This window comes from Somniosus microcephalus, chromosome 3 (assembly GCF_052327205.1).
Source record: "Somniosus microcephalus isolate GS21.2 chromosome 3, FLI_Smic_1.0, whole genome shotgun sequence".
Lineage (NCBI taxonomy): Eukaryota > Metazoa > Chordata > Chondrichthyes > Squaliformes > Somniosidae > Somniosus > Somniosus microcephalus.
This window is the reverse complement of record NC_140989.1, coordinates 14775114-14795730: the sequence shown is the minus strand read 5'-3', so window position 1 is coordinate 14795730 and position 20617 is coordinate 14775114. Positions and strand designations below refer to the sequence as shown.

General features: G+C 43.6%; 1 protein-coding gene and 1 long non-coding RNA gene across 4 annotated transcripts in view; one reads left to right on the top strand and one right to left on the bottom strand.

The window, feature by feature from the left end:
• The window catches only part of LOC147120871 (collagen alpha-1(XII) chain-like), a 377794-nt gene extending 373994 nt beyond the window's left edge, over positions 1 to 3800 (top strand). The window contains exon 65 of one of the 3 annotated variants that reach the window (XM_085979224.1): positions 2217 to 3800. In XM_085979224.1, the coding sequence (XP_085835350.1) occupies positions 2217 to 2344 (128 nt within the window). In that variant the 3' untranslated portion in view covers positions 2345 to 3800. Of the gene's footprint in view, positions 1 to 397 lie in introns of all 3 variants that reach the window. The other 2 variants (XM_085979223.1, XM_085979225.1) reach the window with 2 other exon arrangements.
• A 7647-nt stretch (positions 3801 to 11447) lies between these two features.
• Positions 11448 to 20617, bottom strand: part of LOC147120870 (uncharacterized) — an 88363-nt gene continuing 79193 nt past the window's right edge. The window contains exon 3 of the long non-coding RNA XR_015075356.1: positions 11448 to 12051. This is a non-coding gene — a long non-coding RNA (uncharacterized LOC147120870). The remainder of the gene's footprint in view (positions 12052 to 20617) is intronic.

The following is a 20617-nucleotide window of genomic DNA, read 5'->3' as shown; positions in this document are numbered from 1 at the left end:
GATAACAAATGTAATCAAAACATCGACAAAGGGGACTTTAATTTTCTCAGTGCACTAGTTCTAGTGAGATTGCGTTACGTCCCGATCTCTGCTGGTGGAAGGCAGCCATCTTCCTGCTTGTTTGAGAGTGGCCAATAACTGTGTTACGACCAAAGGCTGACTGGAATTTAACACCAACCGGGACGGCAAAGAACCAGCATGCAGAGAAAATTAACCCCTGCCCCAGATATGTTAACGGTCTAAATATTGTGATGTGATATGTGTTTGATTTTTGTTCTGAATAATTAAAAAAAACAGAAATAGCTTGTTTATTCTCCACTGCAAAAAAAAAAATTATATATACAGTATATATATAGCTCTTTTTCCCAAAACTAACATCATTCTTAACCTGTTTCAGGTTCCGGATAAATTTTACTAGGTTACCCATGGTGCTTAGAAAAACCGAAAAGTCCTGTTTCTGAAATATTTGTTCCCGAGCTTAATAAGAAATGAGCCTTTTTGGAAAATTCACCAGGAGTTGATTTAACGAACTCTGTTGACCACCAGTTCTTCATAAGGAGAGAGAAACACACCTACTAAACTAAGAGAGTTTGCAGTTTCTATATATGAAACAGACGTCAGAGATGCCTGCCCTTTTAAGGCTGTTTCATTGTGAAGCAAAAAAAAAGTCTCGCTCACGAACAAGGCTTAAACTTACTACTAACCGTGCGGAGGTTACACCATTTTACAAACAGCAACAACAAAAAAAAAACACAGATTTTTTTAGCCTGGAATGTTCAAAATACTTTGTATTGTTTCTGTAAATAACTATAATTGCGGTATCTCAACGGTTCGAACTGAATCACAACCCACGCCAGCTGTAACATCTATTAAACCAGCTTCTGCGTTCGGGCCCGCTGCTTGCTATCTGCTTTAGAAAGTAACCATCCTTCTGAAACTGTATTAGAACATATCGCCCAAAAAAAAACCCACAAAAAAAATCACCGACAAAAATACAAAGGGAAGTGAAATTGGTCTTGGGTTGTCGTGCAAAATGGGTGATCATGAATCGGCAACCTGTTCTATGCCCCGGTTGAATTTCTTATCCACTGGAAAATAAATTTGGGCGGAGTGTAAAATGGGCTACTGACTCACTAGCGCTCGTTTTGCGCTCCTGACCAAGGCCAGTTTCACCCCAAACTCTTTCTTTGGGGAGGGGGGGGGGGGAGGAAAACTAACTTTGGTTTCAGGCTTCTTCAACATCATAGTATATATTGTTTTTTAAAAATAATTTGGTTTAGCTAAAAAAAATAGATTTGTGCGCTCACAAACAAGATCAACAGAAAAAATCCCGTGTGGCTTTGCTGTTGTGGTATTACCAACTGCACAGAAGCTTGTAATAGCACCGCAAATTCTGAGTGTGAATTTGTTTGTTCCGGCATTCCCAGTAGGTTGCCGCACCCGGAGGACGCATGGGTCGGAGTTTTAGTCCGACCTCTGACTAGTGCTCCCGTCGAGCACGGCTCCCTCTTGGCAGCGCGGGATTGGTGAATTTGAGCCTCAAATGTTGGCAGTGCGCCCGCCATGGGTCTCACTTTTTTCCCCCTCTCGCATCTATACATTTGCTGACACCCATTTTTGTCTGCTCCTTCCATTTTGCTATCGTGTCTTTATTTAAAATTGTAATCACTGTTGAATGATTCTCCTTCAGGTTACTGATTTGCATTTAATGGGTCTTCTTTTAACAGCCATGGGCAGTTCAAATTGTAGCGTTCGGTATTAGTAATGATCACGCTAACACATTCATATGAAATTCATTTTAACAGCAGGTTCAACGCCTTTGTTAAACATTCCTTTACTAATATCGCACAGCACAATTTCAACTGCCCTGTCATTACAAATGTAGTGTTAATTATACTTTCTGTGCAGTTATTGCTTTTTTGGTTCCAAAAAAATCCTTCTTTAAGAAAAAGACGTTTTTACCAACCTTAATGAACCAAAAGAAGGAATTCTACTCTTTTACACTGCTTTGTTAGAAAATAGTATAATTGTGCAAAAGTCTCTTTTCAGGTGAATGTAAATCAAAATATGCATATAATTATTATATATATATATATAAAATGTATGTGTTATAAGAATTTAATTTGTGCCTGACATGTTGTACACATGTCTAAAAATGAGGATTGGTAGACTGCCGATTATAGTGTTTGTTATATCAGACCCATATTTCCAACCAGGACGTTACGAGCAGCAACCCTACCGACCGGAAACCCATGTTGTGCCCATAGAAAGGGAAGAGGAAGAAGCGATCGACCAAATTGAAACTGAAATTCAGTCGCCTGGATTTAGCCGAGTCCATTCATGAGGAATGTCCATCATTGTTGCAAAAAATACAAAAGGGGAAGGGCGAGGAGAGGAGTCGAATCAAACTGAATTTCAATCTGTATCTTGTTGCCACATTCACGTCTGCAGAAGCCTCTGTATTCTCTATCAGCTAGTTTGGCCCCAGTTGAGCAGTTAAAGAGTACTTAAATAACTACTTTGGTTCGGTTTAGAACCACTCAGTTTTGGTTTTGGGTCTGACCATAACCTGATACCACAAAGAGGGAAGAATTCATCTGGCTGTAGCCACAGCGCAAGTACTTCATTTTTAAATGGCGTCTGCAATGCTGCTACACGCACAATTGGTGCAGTTCCTGCCCCACATCCCTTGTAACAATCATGTTGCATTAGGGAAAGGAATGGTAGAAATCCCTCCAACCACGACGCGTAGAAACATCATGCAAGGACGCACGATAATTCCCCCCCCGTGCGAGATGCATTTATGCTTTCGCTAGAAATACTAAGCAGTGGTAGCCATGGCGATCAAGTTTATTCTGATCCCTCCCCTTCCCTGCTTGTCAATGTTTGAAAGCCGGGACTCCTGCACACATGAATGCTGCAAAAAAAATGAATCCGCTCATCACTCACGTAACTCCTGTGTACTCTCGACCTGTCACTTTCCTCCGGTTGTGTATATGCGTTAAGGTAGGAACACACCTTTGCTGTCGGGTCTTAACCTGTGTAGATTGGTTTTAACTGTGCCCCTGTTCACTTTAGTTACACTGCGACCAAAACAAAACACCAAAAAAAATCACTTCCTTTTCTGTAGTCGATTTTTTATTCAAATAGAAAAAACCCCACAAAAAAACACTTTCTACATTGATCCACACCATAGACCGTCTCCTCCCCCCTTCCAGTAATCCCCATTATCCCCGCATTCATAATGGTTACTCAGCAACTTTATCCCATGTTATCACTTCAAATGCTATTTAAACAATAGCGATAATTAGCAAGCGACAAGCTCGTCTACTACATTCCAATTATTATATAGCGTATCTGTATTTTCAGTTATAACCTTATAGGAATATGTTACTTTATCTTACAAATGTATCGGTTAACTCAAGAATTAGGTGCAACACACTCTTAAGAAAGGATATTGCTTAAAATCATCGTGCCTACCAGATACAGTACTTAACACTGCTTCAACCTTTTTTTTACATTAAGACTTTAATACTTTAAACAAAAATTGTGCTGGTTCTCAGCAGATCTGTTACAAAGGGTGGTGGAAATGCATGTCTGTGATGTATATTTAGTATGGAACCTTTACCAGAATATAGTGTTTTCAGAAACTAGAATGCAGTTGGAATCTGTTTGCAAGCCTATGGATATAGAATTGCTGCTTCATATTTGCAACTGCAGATTGTGAATTTCACAGCCTAAATTTCCTATTTATTTCTGAAACGAAAGAGGCATTTTTCAATAAAACTACTGAAATTAAACTACCTGCTCTTGGCTCTTCTTTCAACCAATAAGATTTTTCTTTAGCTTAACTTAGAATGATACCAGGGATGAGGAATAAAAACAGAAAATTGCTGGAAATACTGTCAAAATTGGAAAAAGCCTCTTAACTGCTTGATAACTACTTGTTAACAAGCAGTTAAGCACCTATAATCCCCTTCCCGCCGCTAGGTGTCGGGTCCATGCGTAAATCGGGGACCCGACACCCGGGAAGATTGTATGGAGGCAGGTTGACAGCGGGTTTACCGGATGTACCGCCTCCAAACCCGCCCCCTGAGCGCTGGCAAAATTCCCCCCAACATTTCAGGTCAATGACCTTTCATCAGAACTGGAAAAAGTTAGAGATGTAATAGATTTTAAGCAAGTGCAGGGGCAGGAAAAGGGGTTAGGGGAGGAAAGAACAAAAGGGAAGGTCTGTGATAGGATGGAAGGCAGGAGAGATTAAATGACAAAAGGGATGATGGTGCAAGGCAAAAGTAGATGGTAATGGGACAAGTAAAGAAGCAAATTGGAATGGCAGAATCATCAGCAGCTGTCATGTGAAAAAAATGGGGAGCAGAGGTTATGGTCTGAAATTGTTGAACTCTATGTTGAGTCCAGAAGGTTGTAAAGTGCCTAATCGAAGGATGAGGTGCTGTTCCTCGAGCTTGCATTGAGCTTCGTTGAAACAGTGTAAGAGACTGCGGATGGAGAGGTTAGAGTGGGAGTGGAGCGGAGAATTAAAGTGACAGATGACCGAAAGCTCGGGGTCACGCTTATGGACTGAACGGAGGTGTTCCGCAAAGCAGTCACCCAATCTGCGTTTGGTCTCCCCAATGTAGAGGAGACCGCATCCTGAGCAGCGAATACAGTATACTAAATTGCAAGAAGTACAAGTAAATCGCTGTTTCACCTGGAAGGAGTGTTTGGGGCCCGGGACATGTGAAGAGACTGGAGAAGCTGGGATTATTCTCCTTAGAGCTGAGAAGTTTAAGGGGAAGATTTAATAGAGGTATCCAAAATGATGGAGGGTTTAGATAGAGTAAATAAGGAGAAACTGTTTCCACTGGCAGGAGTGTCAATAACCAGAGGACACAGATTTAAGATAATTGACAAAAGGTGCAGAGGGGAGCAATGTACTCAGTGATTTTTTTGGCCCTGAACGGACCCTTTAAGGGGCTGTGTGGGCAATCTAAAATACCATGCATGCGCGGTTTTTACATTGAAAAGCCAGCTGCGCGGATTTCCTGGAGCACTGCACAGCTGAAAGGGAACATTGGAGGGGAGATGAGGAGAATTTCTTTTTCACACAGCGAGTTGTTATGATCTGGAATGCAGGGATACGGAGAAAGAGCTGAAGATTGGGACCAATTGTATAGCTCTTTCTAAGAGCTGGCACAAGCATGATGGGCTGAATGGCCTCCTCTGTGCTGTAAGATTCTAGGATTTTAATTCACAAGGTGCAAGAATAGCTATCCAGCTGTATAGACATGAAATTATCCCAACAGATTCTCGGACATTTCAGATTTTTAAAACCTTGATCGGTTTGAAGAGGGTACGACAGGGAAAGATTGTTTCCACTGGATGGCTAACAGTGTAACGTTGAGGAGATACTTCATGATTCAAGAAGCTTGACACCATCCAAGACAAAGCAACCCGCTTGATTGGCACCCCATCCACCACCTTAAACATTCACTCCCTCCACCACCGACGCGCCATGGCTGTAGTCTGTACCTCGCCAAGGCCTCTTCGACAGCATCTCCAGAACCCGCGACCTCTACCGCCTAGAAGGACAAGGGCAGCAGGCGCATGGGAACACCACCACCTCCAAGTTCCCCTCCAAGTCACATACCACCCTGATTTGGAAATGTATCACCGTTCCTTCATCGACGGTGGATCAAAATCCTGGAACTCCCTCCCTAACAGCACTGTGGGAGCACCTTCACCACGCGGACTGCAGCGGTTCAAGAAGGCGGCTCACCACCACCTTCTCAAGAGCAATTGGGGATGGGCAATAAAGGCTGGCCTTGCCAGCGACTCCCACATCACGTGAACTTTATAGTTAGTTTGAAGTTAGAGGAATCCACATTCCTACATTATAACAGTGACCACACTTCAAAAGTATTTCACTGGCTGGGAAGTGCTTTGGGATGTCCTAAGGTCATGGAAGGCACTATATAAATGCAAGTCTTTCTTTCTTATATCACTTACGTTGTTGCTTCACTAGTTGCAAAGTATTAAACCAAAGAACAGATAAAGAATTAGAAAGCAATCTAATGTCCCTTCCAGCATCACTTTCTTGTTGGTGGCAACGTGGCAACTCTTGAGCTGAGTTTTCAGCACCAGTCGCTCCAGGGAATGTGTGCCCAAGAATGTCAAAAAATAACAACACGATTCCCCTTTTACTTTTTTTTTGCCAACTTTTTGCATTCAGCATTATTGTGAAAAAGAAGAGCCTTGTCAGAACTCTATTAATCTATATTTATACTACCTGAACCCCTTGATTAGATTCAAGCCTGTAACACTCCTACCTGAACCCCTTGATTAGATTCAAGCCTGTAACACTCCTACCTGAACCCCTTGATTAGATTCAAGCCTGTAACACTCCTACCTGAACCCCTTGATTAGATTCAAGCCTGTAACACTCTTAGATATCTATTATTCTATATATAAACCACCAGCATCCCATTTTAAAAGGGACTCTCATTTAGTACTCCTGTTAGAGAGGGAGAATCACCATCAGGCCCCCATTTAAAGAAGGCATCTCGCTGTTCGGACCCTATTTAACGAGGAAGCTTTACGATTAGAACGCAAGTCAAAATGGGAGTCCCACGATTGGGAACCCTTTTAAAGAGAGACTGTCACATCAGGACCCATTTCAAAGATAGAGTCATACCATTGGCACCCATTTAAAGATATACTGTCACTATCATGACCCATTTAAAGTGGGAGTCCCACCATTAGGGGCCCTTTTAAAGAGCGACTCTCACTATCTGAACCCATTTCAAAGAGGACTGACTATCATGACCCATATTAAAGGGGGAGTCACGCCATCGGGACCACATTTTAAAAGGGTGTCTTAAAAAGAACCCACATTATACAAAAGTATATCCTTGACCTCCATGTGATTCCTCTTTATTTTTCCAAATTTCTTGTTTAAACAGTGAGTGTGATAATCTCAAGCGATGAATGACCTGAAGGAATTACTCGTCCCTACAGTAAGAGAGAACTGAAGATAAACACACACACACACACACACACACACACAGCCATATTCAGCTGCTTTACACCATTGGAATCAGGAAACCTTTCGAGCCGGCACTTTTGTTATTGTCATTAAGGCTCTCTGTTTATAATTAAAATTGAATTGAATTGAATTGGAATTGTTTAAACAAAACAGAATAAACACAAGTTGACCAAATCCATCATCCAACACATTCCTTCTCATCTCTGCCTCTTCACTTTGTTAAAATAACTCATTTTTTTCCAGGACTTCAAAACCCCCTCACCTCCCTCAATTATCCCTTCTTCCTAAAACCTCATTACCCAAGCTTACTGTCACTCACAACTTCCTCATGTACCTCATCTTCTCTCCCACTTTTTTCGACCTCGCCCTGCACGGCAGGCCTCGGCCCTTCCCTTAGGCCTCTAAACTTCAGAACAAAATACAGAAAAAGGATGAAATCGTTCTTGATGTTAATCGTGATTCTTTGTAAGAGCTACGGTGGCCAAATTCTCTAAGAGCCTTCAGTTTTTTTGCGTAGGAAAGTACGATGCAGATTTTCCAAAGTTATTAACAATTAATTCCTGATAAATGATAGCGCTGCCTGCCAAGAAATGTTCCACTTTGTGCAGGCAATGCCACAGATTGGGAATGACTAATTTGCATTGCTTGTATTTTGATCCAAATCCATTGCTAATGTAGACTGCATAGCGAGTAGCCTATTGACACACTACTTACTAAAGCTATTCCACAATGGCCTGCTCACAGGGGTAACTTTTTAAGTGTTTGTTTGCGCTGGGAGTGTCATCCCTTCACAGTGCAAATTGGAAGTGTCAGCTTGGCTCAGTTGGTAGCTCACCTCACCTGAGTTAGAAAGTGTACGGGTTCAAGTCCCACTCCAAGTATTGAGTGCCGTAACCTACAATGCTAGTACTGAGGGAGTGCTATATTGTAGGAGGTGCCGTCTTCCAGATGAGACATTAAACTGAAGCCAGGCCTTCCTGTTTAGGTAAGTGTTTAAGATCCCATTGCATGTTTCTGAAGAAGAGCAGGGAGTTTCTCTTGATGTTATTATAGAAAAATGTCCTACAAATTTCCTGAAATATGTTCTCAAATGGAGTCTGGTTTAAAGGTGAGCACACAATATGGAGTGTCAGCCGTGGCTCTGAGTCAGAAGGTTATAGGTTCAAGTCCCACTCACAGAGACGAGAGCACAAAGATCTAGGCTGACACTCCAGCTGCACTGTTGGAGGTGCTGTCTTTCAGATGAGTTGTTAAACCAAGGCCCTGTCTACTCTCTCAGGTGGATGTAAACGATCCCGTGGCACTATTTCAAAGAAGAGCAGGGGAGTTATCCCCAGTGTCCTGGCCAATATTTATCCTTCAATCAACATAACAAAAGCAGATCATCTGGTCATTTTCACATTGCTATTTGTGGGACCTTGCTGTTTGCAAATTGGCGGCTGCGTTTCCTACATTACAACAGTGACTGCACTTCAAACAGTACTTCATTGGCTGTAAAGCGCTTTGGGATGTCCGGTAGTCATGAAGGTTGCTATAGAAATCCAAGTCTTTCTTTAATAATTAAACTGAATGTTTGGATTGCAGAACTAATTTTATTTTTATTCATTCTTGTGATGTGGGCATCACTGGGAAGACCAGTAATTTATTGCTTATCCCAACTTACCCCGACTGAGGGGCTCAATAGGCCACTGCAGAGGGTAGTTAAGAGAAAACCACATTGGTGTAGGACTGGAGTCACATATAGGTGTAGACTGGGTAAGGACGGCAGATTTCCTTCCCTAAAGAACAATACTGAACCAGTTGAGTTTTTACAACATTCCGACAGTTTCGTGGTACTTGTTACTGATACCAGCTTTTAATTTCCAGATTTTTAAAACTGAATTCAACTTTTCAAACAGCAATGCAACAGGTTTTGAACTCATGCTCTCTGAATTATTCTAGGCTTCCGGATTACTAGTCCAGTAACAATTCAATTCAATTCAATTTCAATTCAAATGCTTTATTGGCATGAAAGTTTACAGGGAACCATATTGCCAAAGCTTACATAACAAAAAGTACAGTTTTCCAACATTCTGTAGGTGTCAAACAATTTTGACCTTCGTTGGGTACATACAATATTACTTTAAACAATATTAATTTAAACAGTCTTTGTACATCATTGGGTACATTCAGTATTAATTTTAAACAGTCCTCAGGTTGTGACATGTTGTTACATATTTGGCACCAAGGTATGGTCTGTCTCCTTCTCCCAGGACTAATCTTAATTTTGACAGGTCATCCAATTCCTTGAAATCTGGGGTTGTTTGGCTGAGCTTGTCAAATAATATGTTTCTTGATGTGTTGAATTTTTCGCATTTTAGGAGGAAATGCATCTCTGTCTCAACCTCGCCGGCCAGACATTGATCACATATTCTATTCTCGCTAGGCTGCCAGGATTTCTTGTATCTTCCTTTTTCAATTGCCAGTTGGTGGTCGCTTAGTCTGTACCTGGTGAGGGTCTGTCTCTGTTTTGTGTCTCTGATGGTCGAGAGATAGTCTGCCAGTTTATATTCTCTTTTTAGGGCCCGGTAACATTCTAATCTGCTTTGGCTTTTGGTTATTTTGTTCCAATGTTCCAGGTAGGTTTCTTTGCATTGTTTAATGATTTGGTTCACTCGGATTGGTGTTTGGACGGCAGTGTTGGTCTGGGACTGGTCAGGGTCCGGCTGAGTAGGAGTACTTAGTTTCAGTAGCAGCTGACTCAGGGGACTCTTTTCTGGGTTTAGCTCTTGGGTCTGGAAGGCTTTAAAATGAAGGGTGTCTGGGGAGCTAGATTTGAGGTGATTTAGGAAGTTTAGTGCTCGTTTTTGGATGTTTATTATCAGTGGGTATCTGCCTAGTTCAGCTCTGCATGCATTTGTTGGTGTTTTCCTTTGGGTGCGAAGGATGCTTCGGCAAAATTCTGCATGTAGGGCTTCTATTGTGTGTTTTTCCCATTTAGTGTAGCTATGGTGACTGAGCGGGCCCCATACTTCACTACCGTACAGCGCAATGGGCAGGATTATGCTGTCAAATATTTTGAGCCAGATTTTGATTGGGATTTGGATGTTGTAGAATTTTCTTTTTATTGCATATAGGGCTCTTCGGGCTTTTTCTTTTAGTGCATTCACTGCTATGCTGAAGCTCCCTGATGCTGTAATGGTTAGACCAAGGTAAGTGTAGCTCATAGTGTGTCCTATGATGGTATCACTGAGAGTAAACTGGTATTTGTTTTCCTGACACCTGGGCCTTTTTTGAAAAATCATGATGTTGGTTTTCTTTGGGCGCGATCTTGCCAGGCCTGGGGAGGCAGGTATGGAGGCGGAACTGCCGGGAAAATGGCAGAATTTGGGGGCGGGTGCCCAACCCGCCCCTGTGCCATCTTGCCAGGAGGCGGGTAGCCGTCCCACGCCAGGTCCCATCTCCTTGGAGGCGGGAAGGGATTACAGACACTTAACTGCCTGTTAACAGAAAATAGGCTTATCACCATTTTGCCCACACAAGTGCGGGCTTCCTGAAGGCTCTGAACCCCGCCAGGTTAGCGAGGCAAGTAGTGGGTCTGCGGGGGTCAGAGGGGTTCAAAAGTGCGCTGTGAAGGTAAGTGATGGGTGCAAGTGTGGAGAGGTGAGTATCTGAGGTAAGTGCAAAGTGTTAGCAAAAGTGGACTTACCTTTGTTTCTTCCTGCAGGCTTCAGTCGGTGGGGATGCGGAGAGTCTCGCACCTCCGCGGTAGAGATGACAGATGGCCGTTGCATTCTCCAATGCAACAACCATCTCATTTCTGCAAAAGAAAGAGGTTTAATGAGGTCTTGAATTCAAGACCTCATCAAACTACAGAGAATGTCACTGTTTGACAGCTTCACAGAGCTGTCAAACGATGAAAATTTGAAACGTCTTATGTTGACATTCTGTGCAACCGGCTTTCCCTTAATTGGCCTGCTAAACACACTGGGTGGGCTTAACAAGGTCAATCAAGGGAAAATAGCGTGGGTTAGCCAGAAGTTGATGGAGGCGGGACTGAAACCCGACAAGTGGGAGTCCCGCCTCCAAATGCTCCCCATTGGCAAAATCACCCCCATTAAAATCAGGAAGATGTTTATTTAAACAGAACATTCCCTACAAGTGATAAAACGTTGGAACAGGAGTCGGCCATTTATCCCCTTGAGCCTGTTCTGCCATTCAATAAGATCATGGCTGATCTGTGCTCTGACTCCATATACCCGCCTTTGCCCCATATCTCTTAATACCTTTGGTTAACAAAAATCTCAGATTTAAAATTAACAATTGATTTAGCATCAATTGCTGTTTGCGGAAGAGAGTTCCAAACTTCTACCACCCTTTGTGTGTAGAAGTGTTTCTTAACTTCACTCCTGAAAGGCCTGGCTCTAACAGTTAGACTATGCCCCTAGTCCTAGACTCCCCAACCAGCAGAAATAGTTTCTCTCTATCTACCCTATCTGTTCCCCTTAATATCTTGAAAACAGCCAACATTATGGACTGAGGTCAGGATTACCTTGGTAGTGCAATATTAATGTGCCATATTTTATCCGGTCCTGTGTAGGACCCTTTGTGAAAGGAAGATTGAAAAGTTAGGAGAGTAAAAAAGGAACTTGGTATGCCTAGGTATTTGTGCCTCATTAAGTTTGAGTCATCTAGGTCATTTATGTCGCTATTAGAAACTATTTACACCTTTGGTCACATGTCACACCCAGGTTAGTCAATCGAATGGAAAGGGTTTTTTCTTTGAAGTGGATCTATAAGAAGGTGATTAGCATACCTCTCAGCAGATGCTTTTTATCTTTATTAGATGAGTATGTTACTTAGCTGTACAAGTCTGAAATCAAGAAAGGTGAGAGGTCAGGCAGTTGGCTCAGATGTAGTCACTCATGCGTAAGGTGGGTACAGGCTGAATAGAGGATCCAAGTGGAACAGATCCCGCCACCGAAGGGGCTCATCAACTTGATGCTCCAGAAGTTAACGCCACTGTTCTAGGGGAGGAAGAAAATCAACTCAACCACACTGCTCATAAGGACAAGGTTGTATAAGCTCTGGAAACATTGCAAACCACCAGCACATAGACTCTATTCAATAGACTTGTTATCTAAGGCTGTTAATTTGTCAGCTATGTAAAGAATTAACTCCTAGAGTAATATCACCAATTGCAGTAGGCTCAGACGCTGATTTCAACTATAATAACCAACTATAGAAATGCAGCTAATTTTGAATTACAGTGAAATACTGAATTGCCTTTACAACTTCTGCTATGCATTTTGTGATAATAATAACTTCCTGGAAGTTATGTCATCACTTCCTGTGAACTGTGAACTATGAACTATGAACTGTGTACATACCTCACTTCCTGTCATATGTCACGTCCTGTTGGACTGGTATAAATACTGGACTGTTCAGTATTGTAAGAGGCTTCTACCAGAGGCATGGTAAAGACCTCTCTTGTATATAGTGTGTTTATAAGTTACTTAAAGCTTACTTTAAAGTTACTTGATGGTAAGACTCCTTTTTCTTACAGCAATTTAAGTAACTTAAATATTTACACTCACAAATACTAGACCTTCGGACAAACTCGGAGTTAAGGATCCAGGGAACCACCCATCATGGAGAGAATCCTTAGACCTATTCGTCTGGACTTGGACCCGAATACACCAGCAGCTGGCAGGGTATGGAAGCATTGGTACCGTACTTTTGAGAATTTTCTGGATGAATGTAAAGCGGATGCTCCTACTAGATTGAGGATACTTATCAACTATGTGACCCCAAAAGTGTTCGAATATGTTGATGAATGGGATAATTACGATGAGGTGATTCGGGCACTTAAGAAACTGTATGCCAAGACCCCAAATGAGGTCTATGCTAGACATCTACTGGCCACAGCCCAACAAGGGCCAGGGGAATCAATTAACGAATTCCTGCAAGAACTTCGCAGGCTCAACATAGATTGTAACTTTCAGGCAGCCTCAGCTGAGCTGTACCGCGAAGAAATGATTCGTGATGCTTTCATCTGCGGGATTGCCTCTCCATTTATACGCCAGCGTCTACTAGAAAGTAAAACACTTGAGCTACAAAAAGCTTTTGACCTAGCTTGTTCTCTGGATTTGGCAAAGAGAAATGCAGACCTCTATCAGCTGCCCAGATCTCGATCTGCTGCTGTAACTGCAACCAGACAATTCAAGCGGTCTCAGGTGAACCCTATCATGGGGGAATCTAATTCTGATAATTCTGATGAAGAAGAGGAGGATGACCCCACTTTAGCAGCCTCTTGGCAATCTAGGAAGGAATGCTTCTTTTGTGGAGATGCTTTTCACCCTAGGAAAACCTGCCCTGCTCGCAATGCAATCTGCAGTTATTGCAAAAAAAAAGGACACTTTGCTAAAGTTTGCCTATCAAGGGCCTCTACGAGGGCCAATCCAGCTAAGGCCTACCGAACTGCCCCAATTAGGGCCTATCAAGATGCTCCAGCTAGGACCTATCAAGCTTCCTCTCGAGCTCTCTCCCGAAGAAGCACACCGAGAGTTTTAGCCACTCTCTGTGCAACGACACCAATTACAGCTGCTTGCCCACAGAACCTGTCTCATGCAGCCACGAAAATTTCAATTAAAGGGCATACCTTAGATGCCTTAATTGACTCAGGAAGTACTGATAGTTTCATTAAGGAACAGATTGTTGCGAAATTGAAACTACATGTCTTCCCATCGGACCAGGCAATTGCGATGGCTCAGTCATCACTTAATACCAGAATCTCCAGCTTTTGTGTTGTTGATATGACACTTCATGGTCGTATGTATCCCTCCACCCGACTTTCGGTGCTCAAGGACTTATGTAGTGATCTCCTCTTAGGGCTGGACTTCCAAAAACAGCATAAGAAACTCACCATTGAGTTCGGTGGATCCAAACCCGGACTTACTATTTCTAATATACCATCTAAATTACCGTTTTGTGCATTGTCAGCAGCTTCACTTGATGAACCCTCATTATTTGCCAGTATTCCGCCTCGATGCAAACCAATAATAACGAAACCGCGGCGCTTTAATCAGGAAGACCAATCTTTTATTGCGGCTGAAATCTCTCGACTTCTAGCAGAGGATATCATCGAACCATATTCGTCGCCCTGGCGGGCTCAAGTCGTCATTGTCAAGAACCCTCTAAAACCTCACAAACAGCGACTATGCATCGATTATTCGCAAACCATCAATCAATATACCGACTTGGACGCCTACCCATTGCCACGCATTGATGATATGGTTAATAAACTGGCCGAATACAAAGTGTTCTCAACTTACGATTTAAAAAGTGCCTATCATCAGGTACCCTTGAAGGTCTCAGATAAGCAGTACATGGCCTTTGAGGCTAATGGATGGCTGTACCAATTTCGTCGCCTCCCATTCGGGGTTACTAATGGAGTGGCTGTCTTCCAACGGGCAATGGATGGCCTGGTTAAGCAGGAAAACCTAAGGGACACTTTTCCCTATCTTGATAACATTACCATTGCAGGTCACGATCAACAGGAACACGACGCCAACCTCCAAAAATTTCGGGATGCCCTCCATCGCCGTAATTTGACCCTGAATGAATCCAAATCTGTTGAGTCGCAACCGACCATCAACATCCTTGGCTACTGCGTAGGCAATGGTATCATTAAGCCAGACCCAGAAAGACTTCGCCCGCTCCAAGAGCTCCCGTCACCTAAGAATCCGGCTTCTTTACGTCGGGCTCTCGGTCTGTTTGCATACTACGCTAAATGGATTCCTCATTTTTCGGACAAATTCCAACCCTTGCTGCATGCTAGATCATTTCCACTGGGAACAGCAGCTGTTGCAGCCTTTAACCTTCTCAAAAAACAGTTGGAGAAAGCGGCTCTTCACTCCATCGATGACAATCTCCCTTTCGTGGTTGAATGTGATGCCTCGGAGGTGGCGATCTCGGCTACTCTGAATCAGGAAGGTCGTCCTGTAGCATTTATGTCCAGGACCTTACAAGGTGCCGAGTTACATTATCCTCCGGTTGAGAAAGAAGCCACAGCCATCATAGAGGCAGTACGGAAGTGGAACCATTTTCTAGCTCGCCAGCACTTTACATTGATCACGGACCAACGATCAGTCGCCTTCATGCTCGGTGGCATAGTGGTTAGCACTCTTGCCTCACAGCGCCAGGGACCCGGGTTCGAATCTGGCCTCGGGCGACTGTCTGTGTGGAGATTGCACATTCTCCCCGTGTTTGCGTGGGTTTTCTCCGGGTGCTCCGGTTTCCTCCCACAGTCCAAAGATGTGCGAGTTAGGTTGATTAGCTATGATAAATTGACCCTTAGTGTTAGGGGGATTAAATACGTGGGGTTACGGGGATAGGGTGGGATATGTGTTGGTGTAGGGGTTACGGGGATCGGGTGGGATATGTGTCGGTGCAGGCTCGATGGGCCGAAATGGCCTCTATCTGCACTGTGGGGTTTCTGTGATTCTGTGATAATCGAAAATGAACCAAAATTAAGAATAATAAAATACAACTTTGGAGGATGGAACTGGCCTCTTTTGGTTATACCATTCTCTATCGGCCTGGCAAGGAGAATGTGGCCCCGGACACCCTCACACGGGCATTCTGCTCCACTATGTCATCCTCTACTCTCATGGGTGTCCACAATGGATTGTGTCATCCTGGCGTTACGCGCATGCTACATTTCATACGATCACGTAATCTCCCTTTTTCCACTGGAGATGTAAAGAAAATATGCTCAGAATGCCGGCTTTGTGCGGAATTAAAACCTCAGTTCTTCCGCCCCTCAGATGGTATACTCATACATGCAACCCAACCGATGCAACGACTTAGCATCGATTTTAAGGGCCCAGTGCCCTCTTCAACTCGGAACACATATTTGCTCACCATGATCGACGAATATTCACGTTTTCCGTTTGCCTTCCCCTGCTCCAATATGCTGGCGTCCACAGTAATCTGCTGCCTTGAGCAGGTATTTTCTCTCTGTGGCATGCCGGCTTATATTCACTCAGATCGGGGCCCATCCTTTATGTCAAGGGAACTCAAGGACTACCCCTCAGAACGGGGAATTGCTACAAGCAAAACAACACCATACCATCCCATCGGAAATGGGCAGGTAGAGAGGTATAACGGTATCATCTGGAATTCCGTACGTCTCGCTTTAAGATCTCGGGGCCTACCAGACCAGCAATGGGAAACAGTGCTTCCGGATGCATTGCACTCTATACGGTCCCTGCTTTCTACAGCCACAAATACTGCACCTCATGAGCGGTTCTTTGGATTCCAGCGTCGCTCATCTCATGGGACATCACTCCCGTCATGGCTAACTACTCCTGGACCTGTATTACTCCGAAGATACGTTCGGACGTCTAAAAATGACCCTCTCATAGACGAGGTCGAACTAACCGATGCCAACCCCACCTATGCAAACATACGATATTCCGACGGCCGAGAATCTACCGTATCATTACAGGATCTGGCTCCCTGCCCACCAGGACCTAGTGGGACATCGGGTGATGGCATTTCACCAGGAAACTCTTGGGACCTATCGGGTACCCCTCTCCAGGATCCTGATCGGACACCAACTAGCTTGGTGCCGGTAGAACCCCGTACTCAAGGTTGCGACCCTCCCAGTACCGCGCATGAAAGTACTGATCCGCCACAGACCAGCTCTGCACCTCCCTCTGAACAGAGGCAGTCCGACTTTGAACCTATTGGGGCTCGTACACGAAGCCATGATCTCCCCGACCCTTCACAGGGCAATCCAGGCCACACAGACTCTGACCAATGGCCAACCGCATGTAAGCGGACCAGCGACCCTCTACGACGGGAATCCAAACGGGTGCGACTCTTCCTTGTTCGGCGGCTGCGGAACAAAAGGTAGACCACAGCCTCCTAATCCTGCAGGAGGGAAGAATGTGATAATAATAATAACTTCCGGGAAGTTATGTCATCACTTCCTGTGAACTGTGAACTATGAACTATGAACTGTGTACATACCTCACTTCCTGTCATATGTCACGTCCTGTTGGACTGGTATAAATACTGGACTGTTCAGTATTGTAAGAGGCTTCTACCAGAGGCATGGTAAAGACCTCTCTTGTATATAGTGTGTTTATAAGTTACTTAAAGCTTACTTTAAAGTTACTTGATGGTAAGACTCCTTTTTCTTACATCACATTTCAATAAGTAACTTTATCTATTAATTATTTGTTATTCAATTGCTGGATAATTAATTCACTCAGTAGCTTGTGGGTGTCCTAATTTAATCCAAACTGGGTAATGTAAGATGGTTTGATTAGCCAAACTTAGGCATCAAACCTAGACCCAAGGTGGGCAGTAAACCCCAATAATTTCTGTAATGAAAGGACTCAAGAAGACAGACGGGGCCTCAGTTTAACCTTTCATCTGAAGACGTCACCTCCGACAGTGCAGCACTCCCACAGTACAGGAAACTTTGTGCTATCCGGCACCGACGGGACCGAGCTGTTGCCGTCCCATCAAAACTGGTGGACAAACCAGCGCTAATGTTAAAACATACGGAAGCTTTTGAGCTCCATATCTAGCAACAAACCCTGTTGCTTAGCAACAGCTTTAGCTAGACCTTGCAGAGCCTGACTGGTGAAAAAAAAGCAACGAAAAGAAAAAAAACTTATTGAACCGACTCCTGAATTTTGCTGGTGGCTCGAGCATTCCGGACAGTTAACCTCCAGATAAACCAAAGTTTCCTGTACTACATTAGAGTGTCAGCTGAGATTTTGTGTTCAAGAGTCTGAAGCGGGGTTAAGGATTCACCTGGTATATATATTTGTCGGGATATTGAAGCCCAGTGTTCTCACATCCTGGCCAACATTCCACCTTCAGCCAACACCATTAAAAACAAATTTATCTTAGTGCTATATGTGGGAACTTGCAGTGTCCAAATTTACTGTTGCATTTGCCTACATAACAACAATAATTACATCTCAAAAAGTAATTGACTGTGAAACACTTTGAGGGACATCCTGAGGATGAGAAAGGTGCTATAGAAATTTTAATTATTTTTTTCTTTTATGTTTTCACTACATAAACTATTGGGTTTTACTGCCCATCTTAGGGCTAGGTTTGATGCTTCCCTTAGCAGAGAGGTCAATAACTAGGGGGCATAGATTCAAAATAACTGGTAGAAGTATTAGAGGGGAGTTGAGAAATTCTTTCACCCAGAGGGTGGTGGTGGTCAGGAGCTCATTGCCTGAAAAGGCAGAAGCCTTCACCGTGTTTAAAAAGTACTTGGATGTGCACTTGAAGTGCCGTAACCTACAGGGCTACGGACCAAGAGCTAGAAAATGGGATTAGGCTGGATAGCTCTTTTTCGGCCAGCACAGACATGATGGGCTGAATGGCCTCCTTCTGTGCCGTAATATTCTATGATTCTATGATTGTTCTCTGTCCACCATTATTTGTTGGACAATCATGAGCAGTGGGCACTCCAATTTCCAATTTGTACAGCCATTTACGTGTGAAGCCCTTCTCTGTGACAGCTACAAAGTTAAAACGGGCAAATTACAAACATATAATTACCCTGAATGACATAGAAATTACAACACAGCAACATGCTGTTGGGCCCAATCAGTCCATGTTGGTGTTAGTCCTCCACCTCAACAGTAGTTCTAATCCTATGTGGCTGCCTTGTTCCCATATCCATTTATTCCCCTTTACTTCAACCACCTATGTAACCTATTCTTAAGTGTTGACATGATCAATTCTTCAGTCACTAACTCAATTATTCCACAGCCAAACAAGCCTCTATGTAAAATAACAACAGAAAATGCTGGAAAAACTCAGCAGGCCAGGCAACATCCGCGGAGAGAGAAATAGAGTCAACGTTTCGGGTCGAAACCTTTCGTCAGGACTGAAAAAACACAGGAAATGAAACAGGTTAAAAGGCCAGTTTGGGGGCTGGGAAATGGGGATGAGAGAACAAAAGAGAAGTGAAGAGACATTAAGAGGTATTCAAAACGAGACGAGATGGTGATAGGACTGGTAAAGAGACAAAAGACAGCTCTGGATTAGGTGTGAAATGCGCTGGCAGAATGAGAGACAGCTGCCACGTGGGAGAGAAAAAAAGGGGGCAGGGCACAAAACAAAGGTGTGGATAAAAAATATATATAAAAATGTAATAGGGGCCGAGGTTATGATCTGAAATTGTTGAACTCAATGTTGAGTCCGGAAGGCTGTAAAGTGCCTAATCGAAAGATGAGGTGCTGTTCCTCGAGCTTACGTGGGTTTCCGTGGAACAATGCAAGAGCCCGAGGACGGTGAGGTCTGAGTGGGAATGGGGCGATGAATTAAAATGACAGGCGACCGGAAGCTCAGGGTCACACTTACAGACTGAACGGAGGTGTTCCGCAAAGCAGTCACCCAATCTGCGTTTGGTCTCCCCAGTGTAGAGGAGACCACATCGTGAGCAGTGAATACAGTATACTAGATTGCAAGAAGTACAAGTGCTGAGGGAGCGCTGCACTGTCAGAGGTACCATCTTTCAGATGAGATGTTAAACCGAGGCCTCGTCTGCTTTCTCAGGTGGACGTAAAAGATTCCATGGCACTATTTCAAGAAGAGCAGGGGAGTTCTCTCCGGTGACCTGGGGCCAATATTTATCCCTCAATCAACATCACTAAAACAGATTATCTGGTCATTATCACATTGCTGTTTCTGGGAGCTTGCTGTGCACAAATTGGCTGCTGCATTTCCTATATTACAACAGTGACTACACTTAAAAAAAAACGTTAAAAAAAAATTATTGGCCGTAAAACACTTTGGGACGTCCATTGGTCATGAAAGGTGCTACAGAAATGCAAGTCTTTCTTATTTCTATCCCTTCTATCCCACCACATTTTCTCATTACGGCACAAAGAAGGCTGAATCCTGGCGGAACAGTGTACTGCTTCCTCCAACCGGAGATCCACCACACTCATAGCCTTGGCCCCGATTGGATTGAATACAGAGTAAAACACTGCCACGTCAGGTATGGTTTGCTTTATAACTGCGCTCCTCCAATTTTGACCCAGCGTGCACCCTTCACTTTTTCCACCCCACCATGAAAGAAAGATAGACTTGCATTTATATAGCACCTTTCATGACCACCGGACGCCCCAAAGCGCTTTACAGCCAATTAAGTACTTTTTGAAGTGCAGTCACTGTTGTAATGTAGGAAACACAGCAGCCAATTTGTGCACAGCAATCACCCACAAACAGCAATGTGATAATGACCAGATAATCTGCTTTTTAGTGATGTTGACTGAAGGATAAATATTGTCCTGGACACCGGGGATAACACTCCAGCTCTTCTCCAAAATAGTGCCGTTGGATCTTTTACATCCACCTGAGAGAGCAGATGGGATCTCGGTTTAACATCTTATCCAAAAGATGGCACCTCTAACGGTACAGCTTTCCCTCAGTACTGGCACTAGAGTGTTGATGTGCCAAATAACTGCCCGAATCCGAAGTTAAAGCTTAAGACTGAAGCCTTTTATTAAATAAGAATCATGGCAGAGTTAACAGAGTCCATCATCG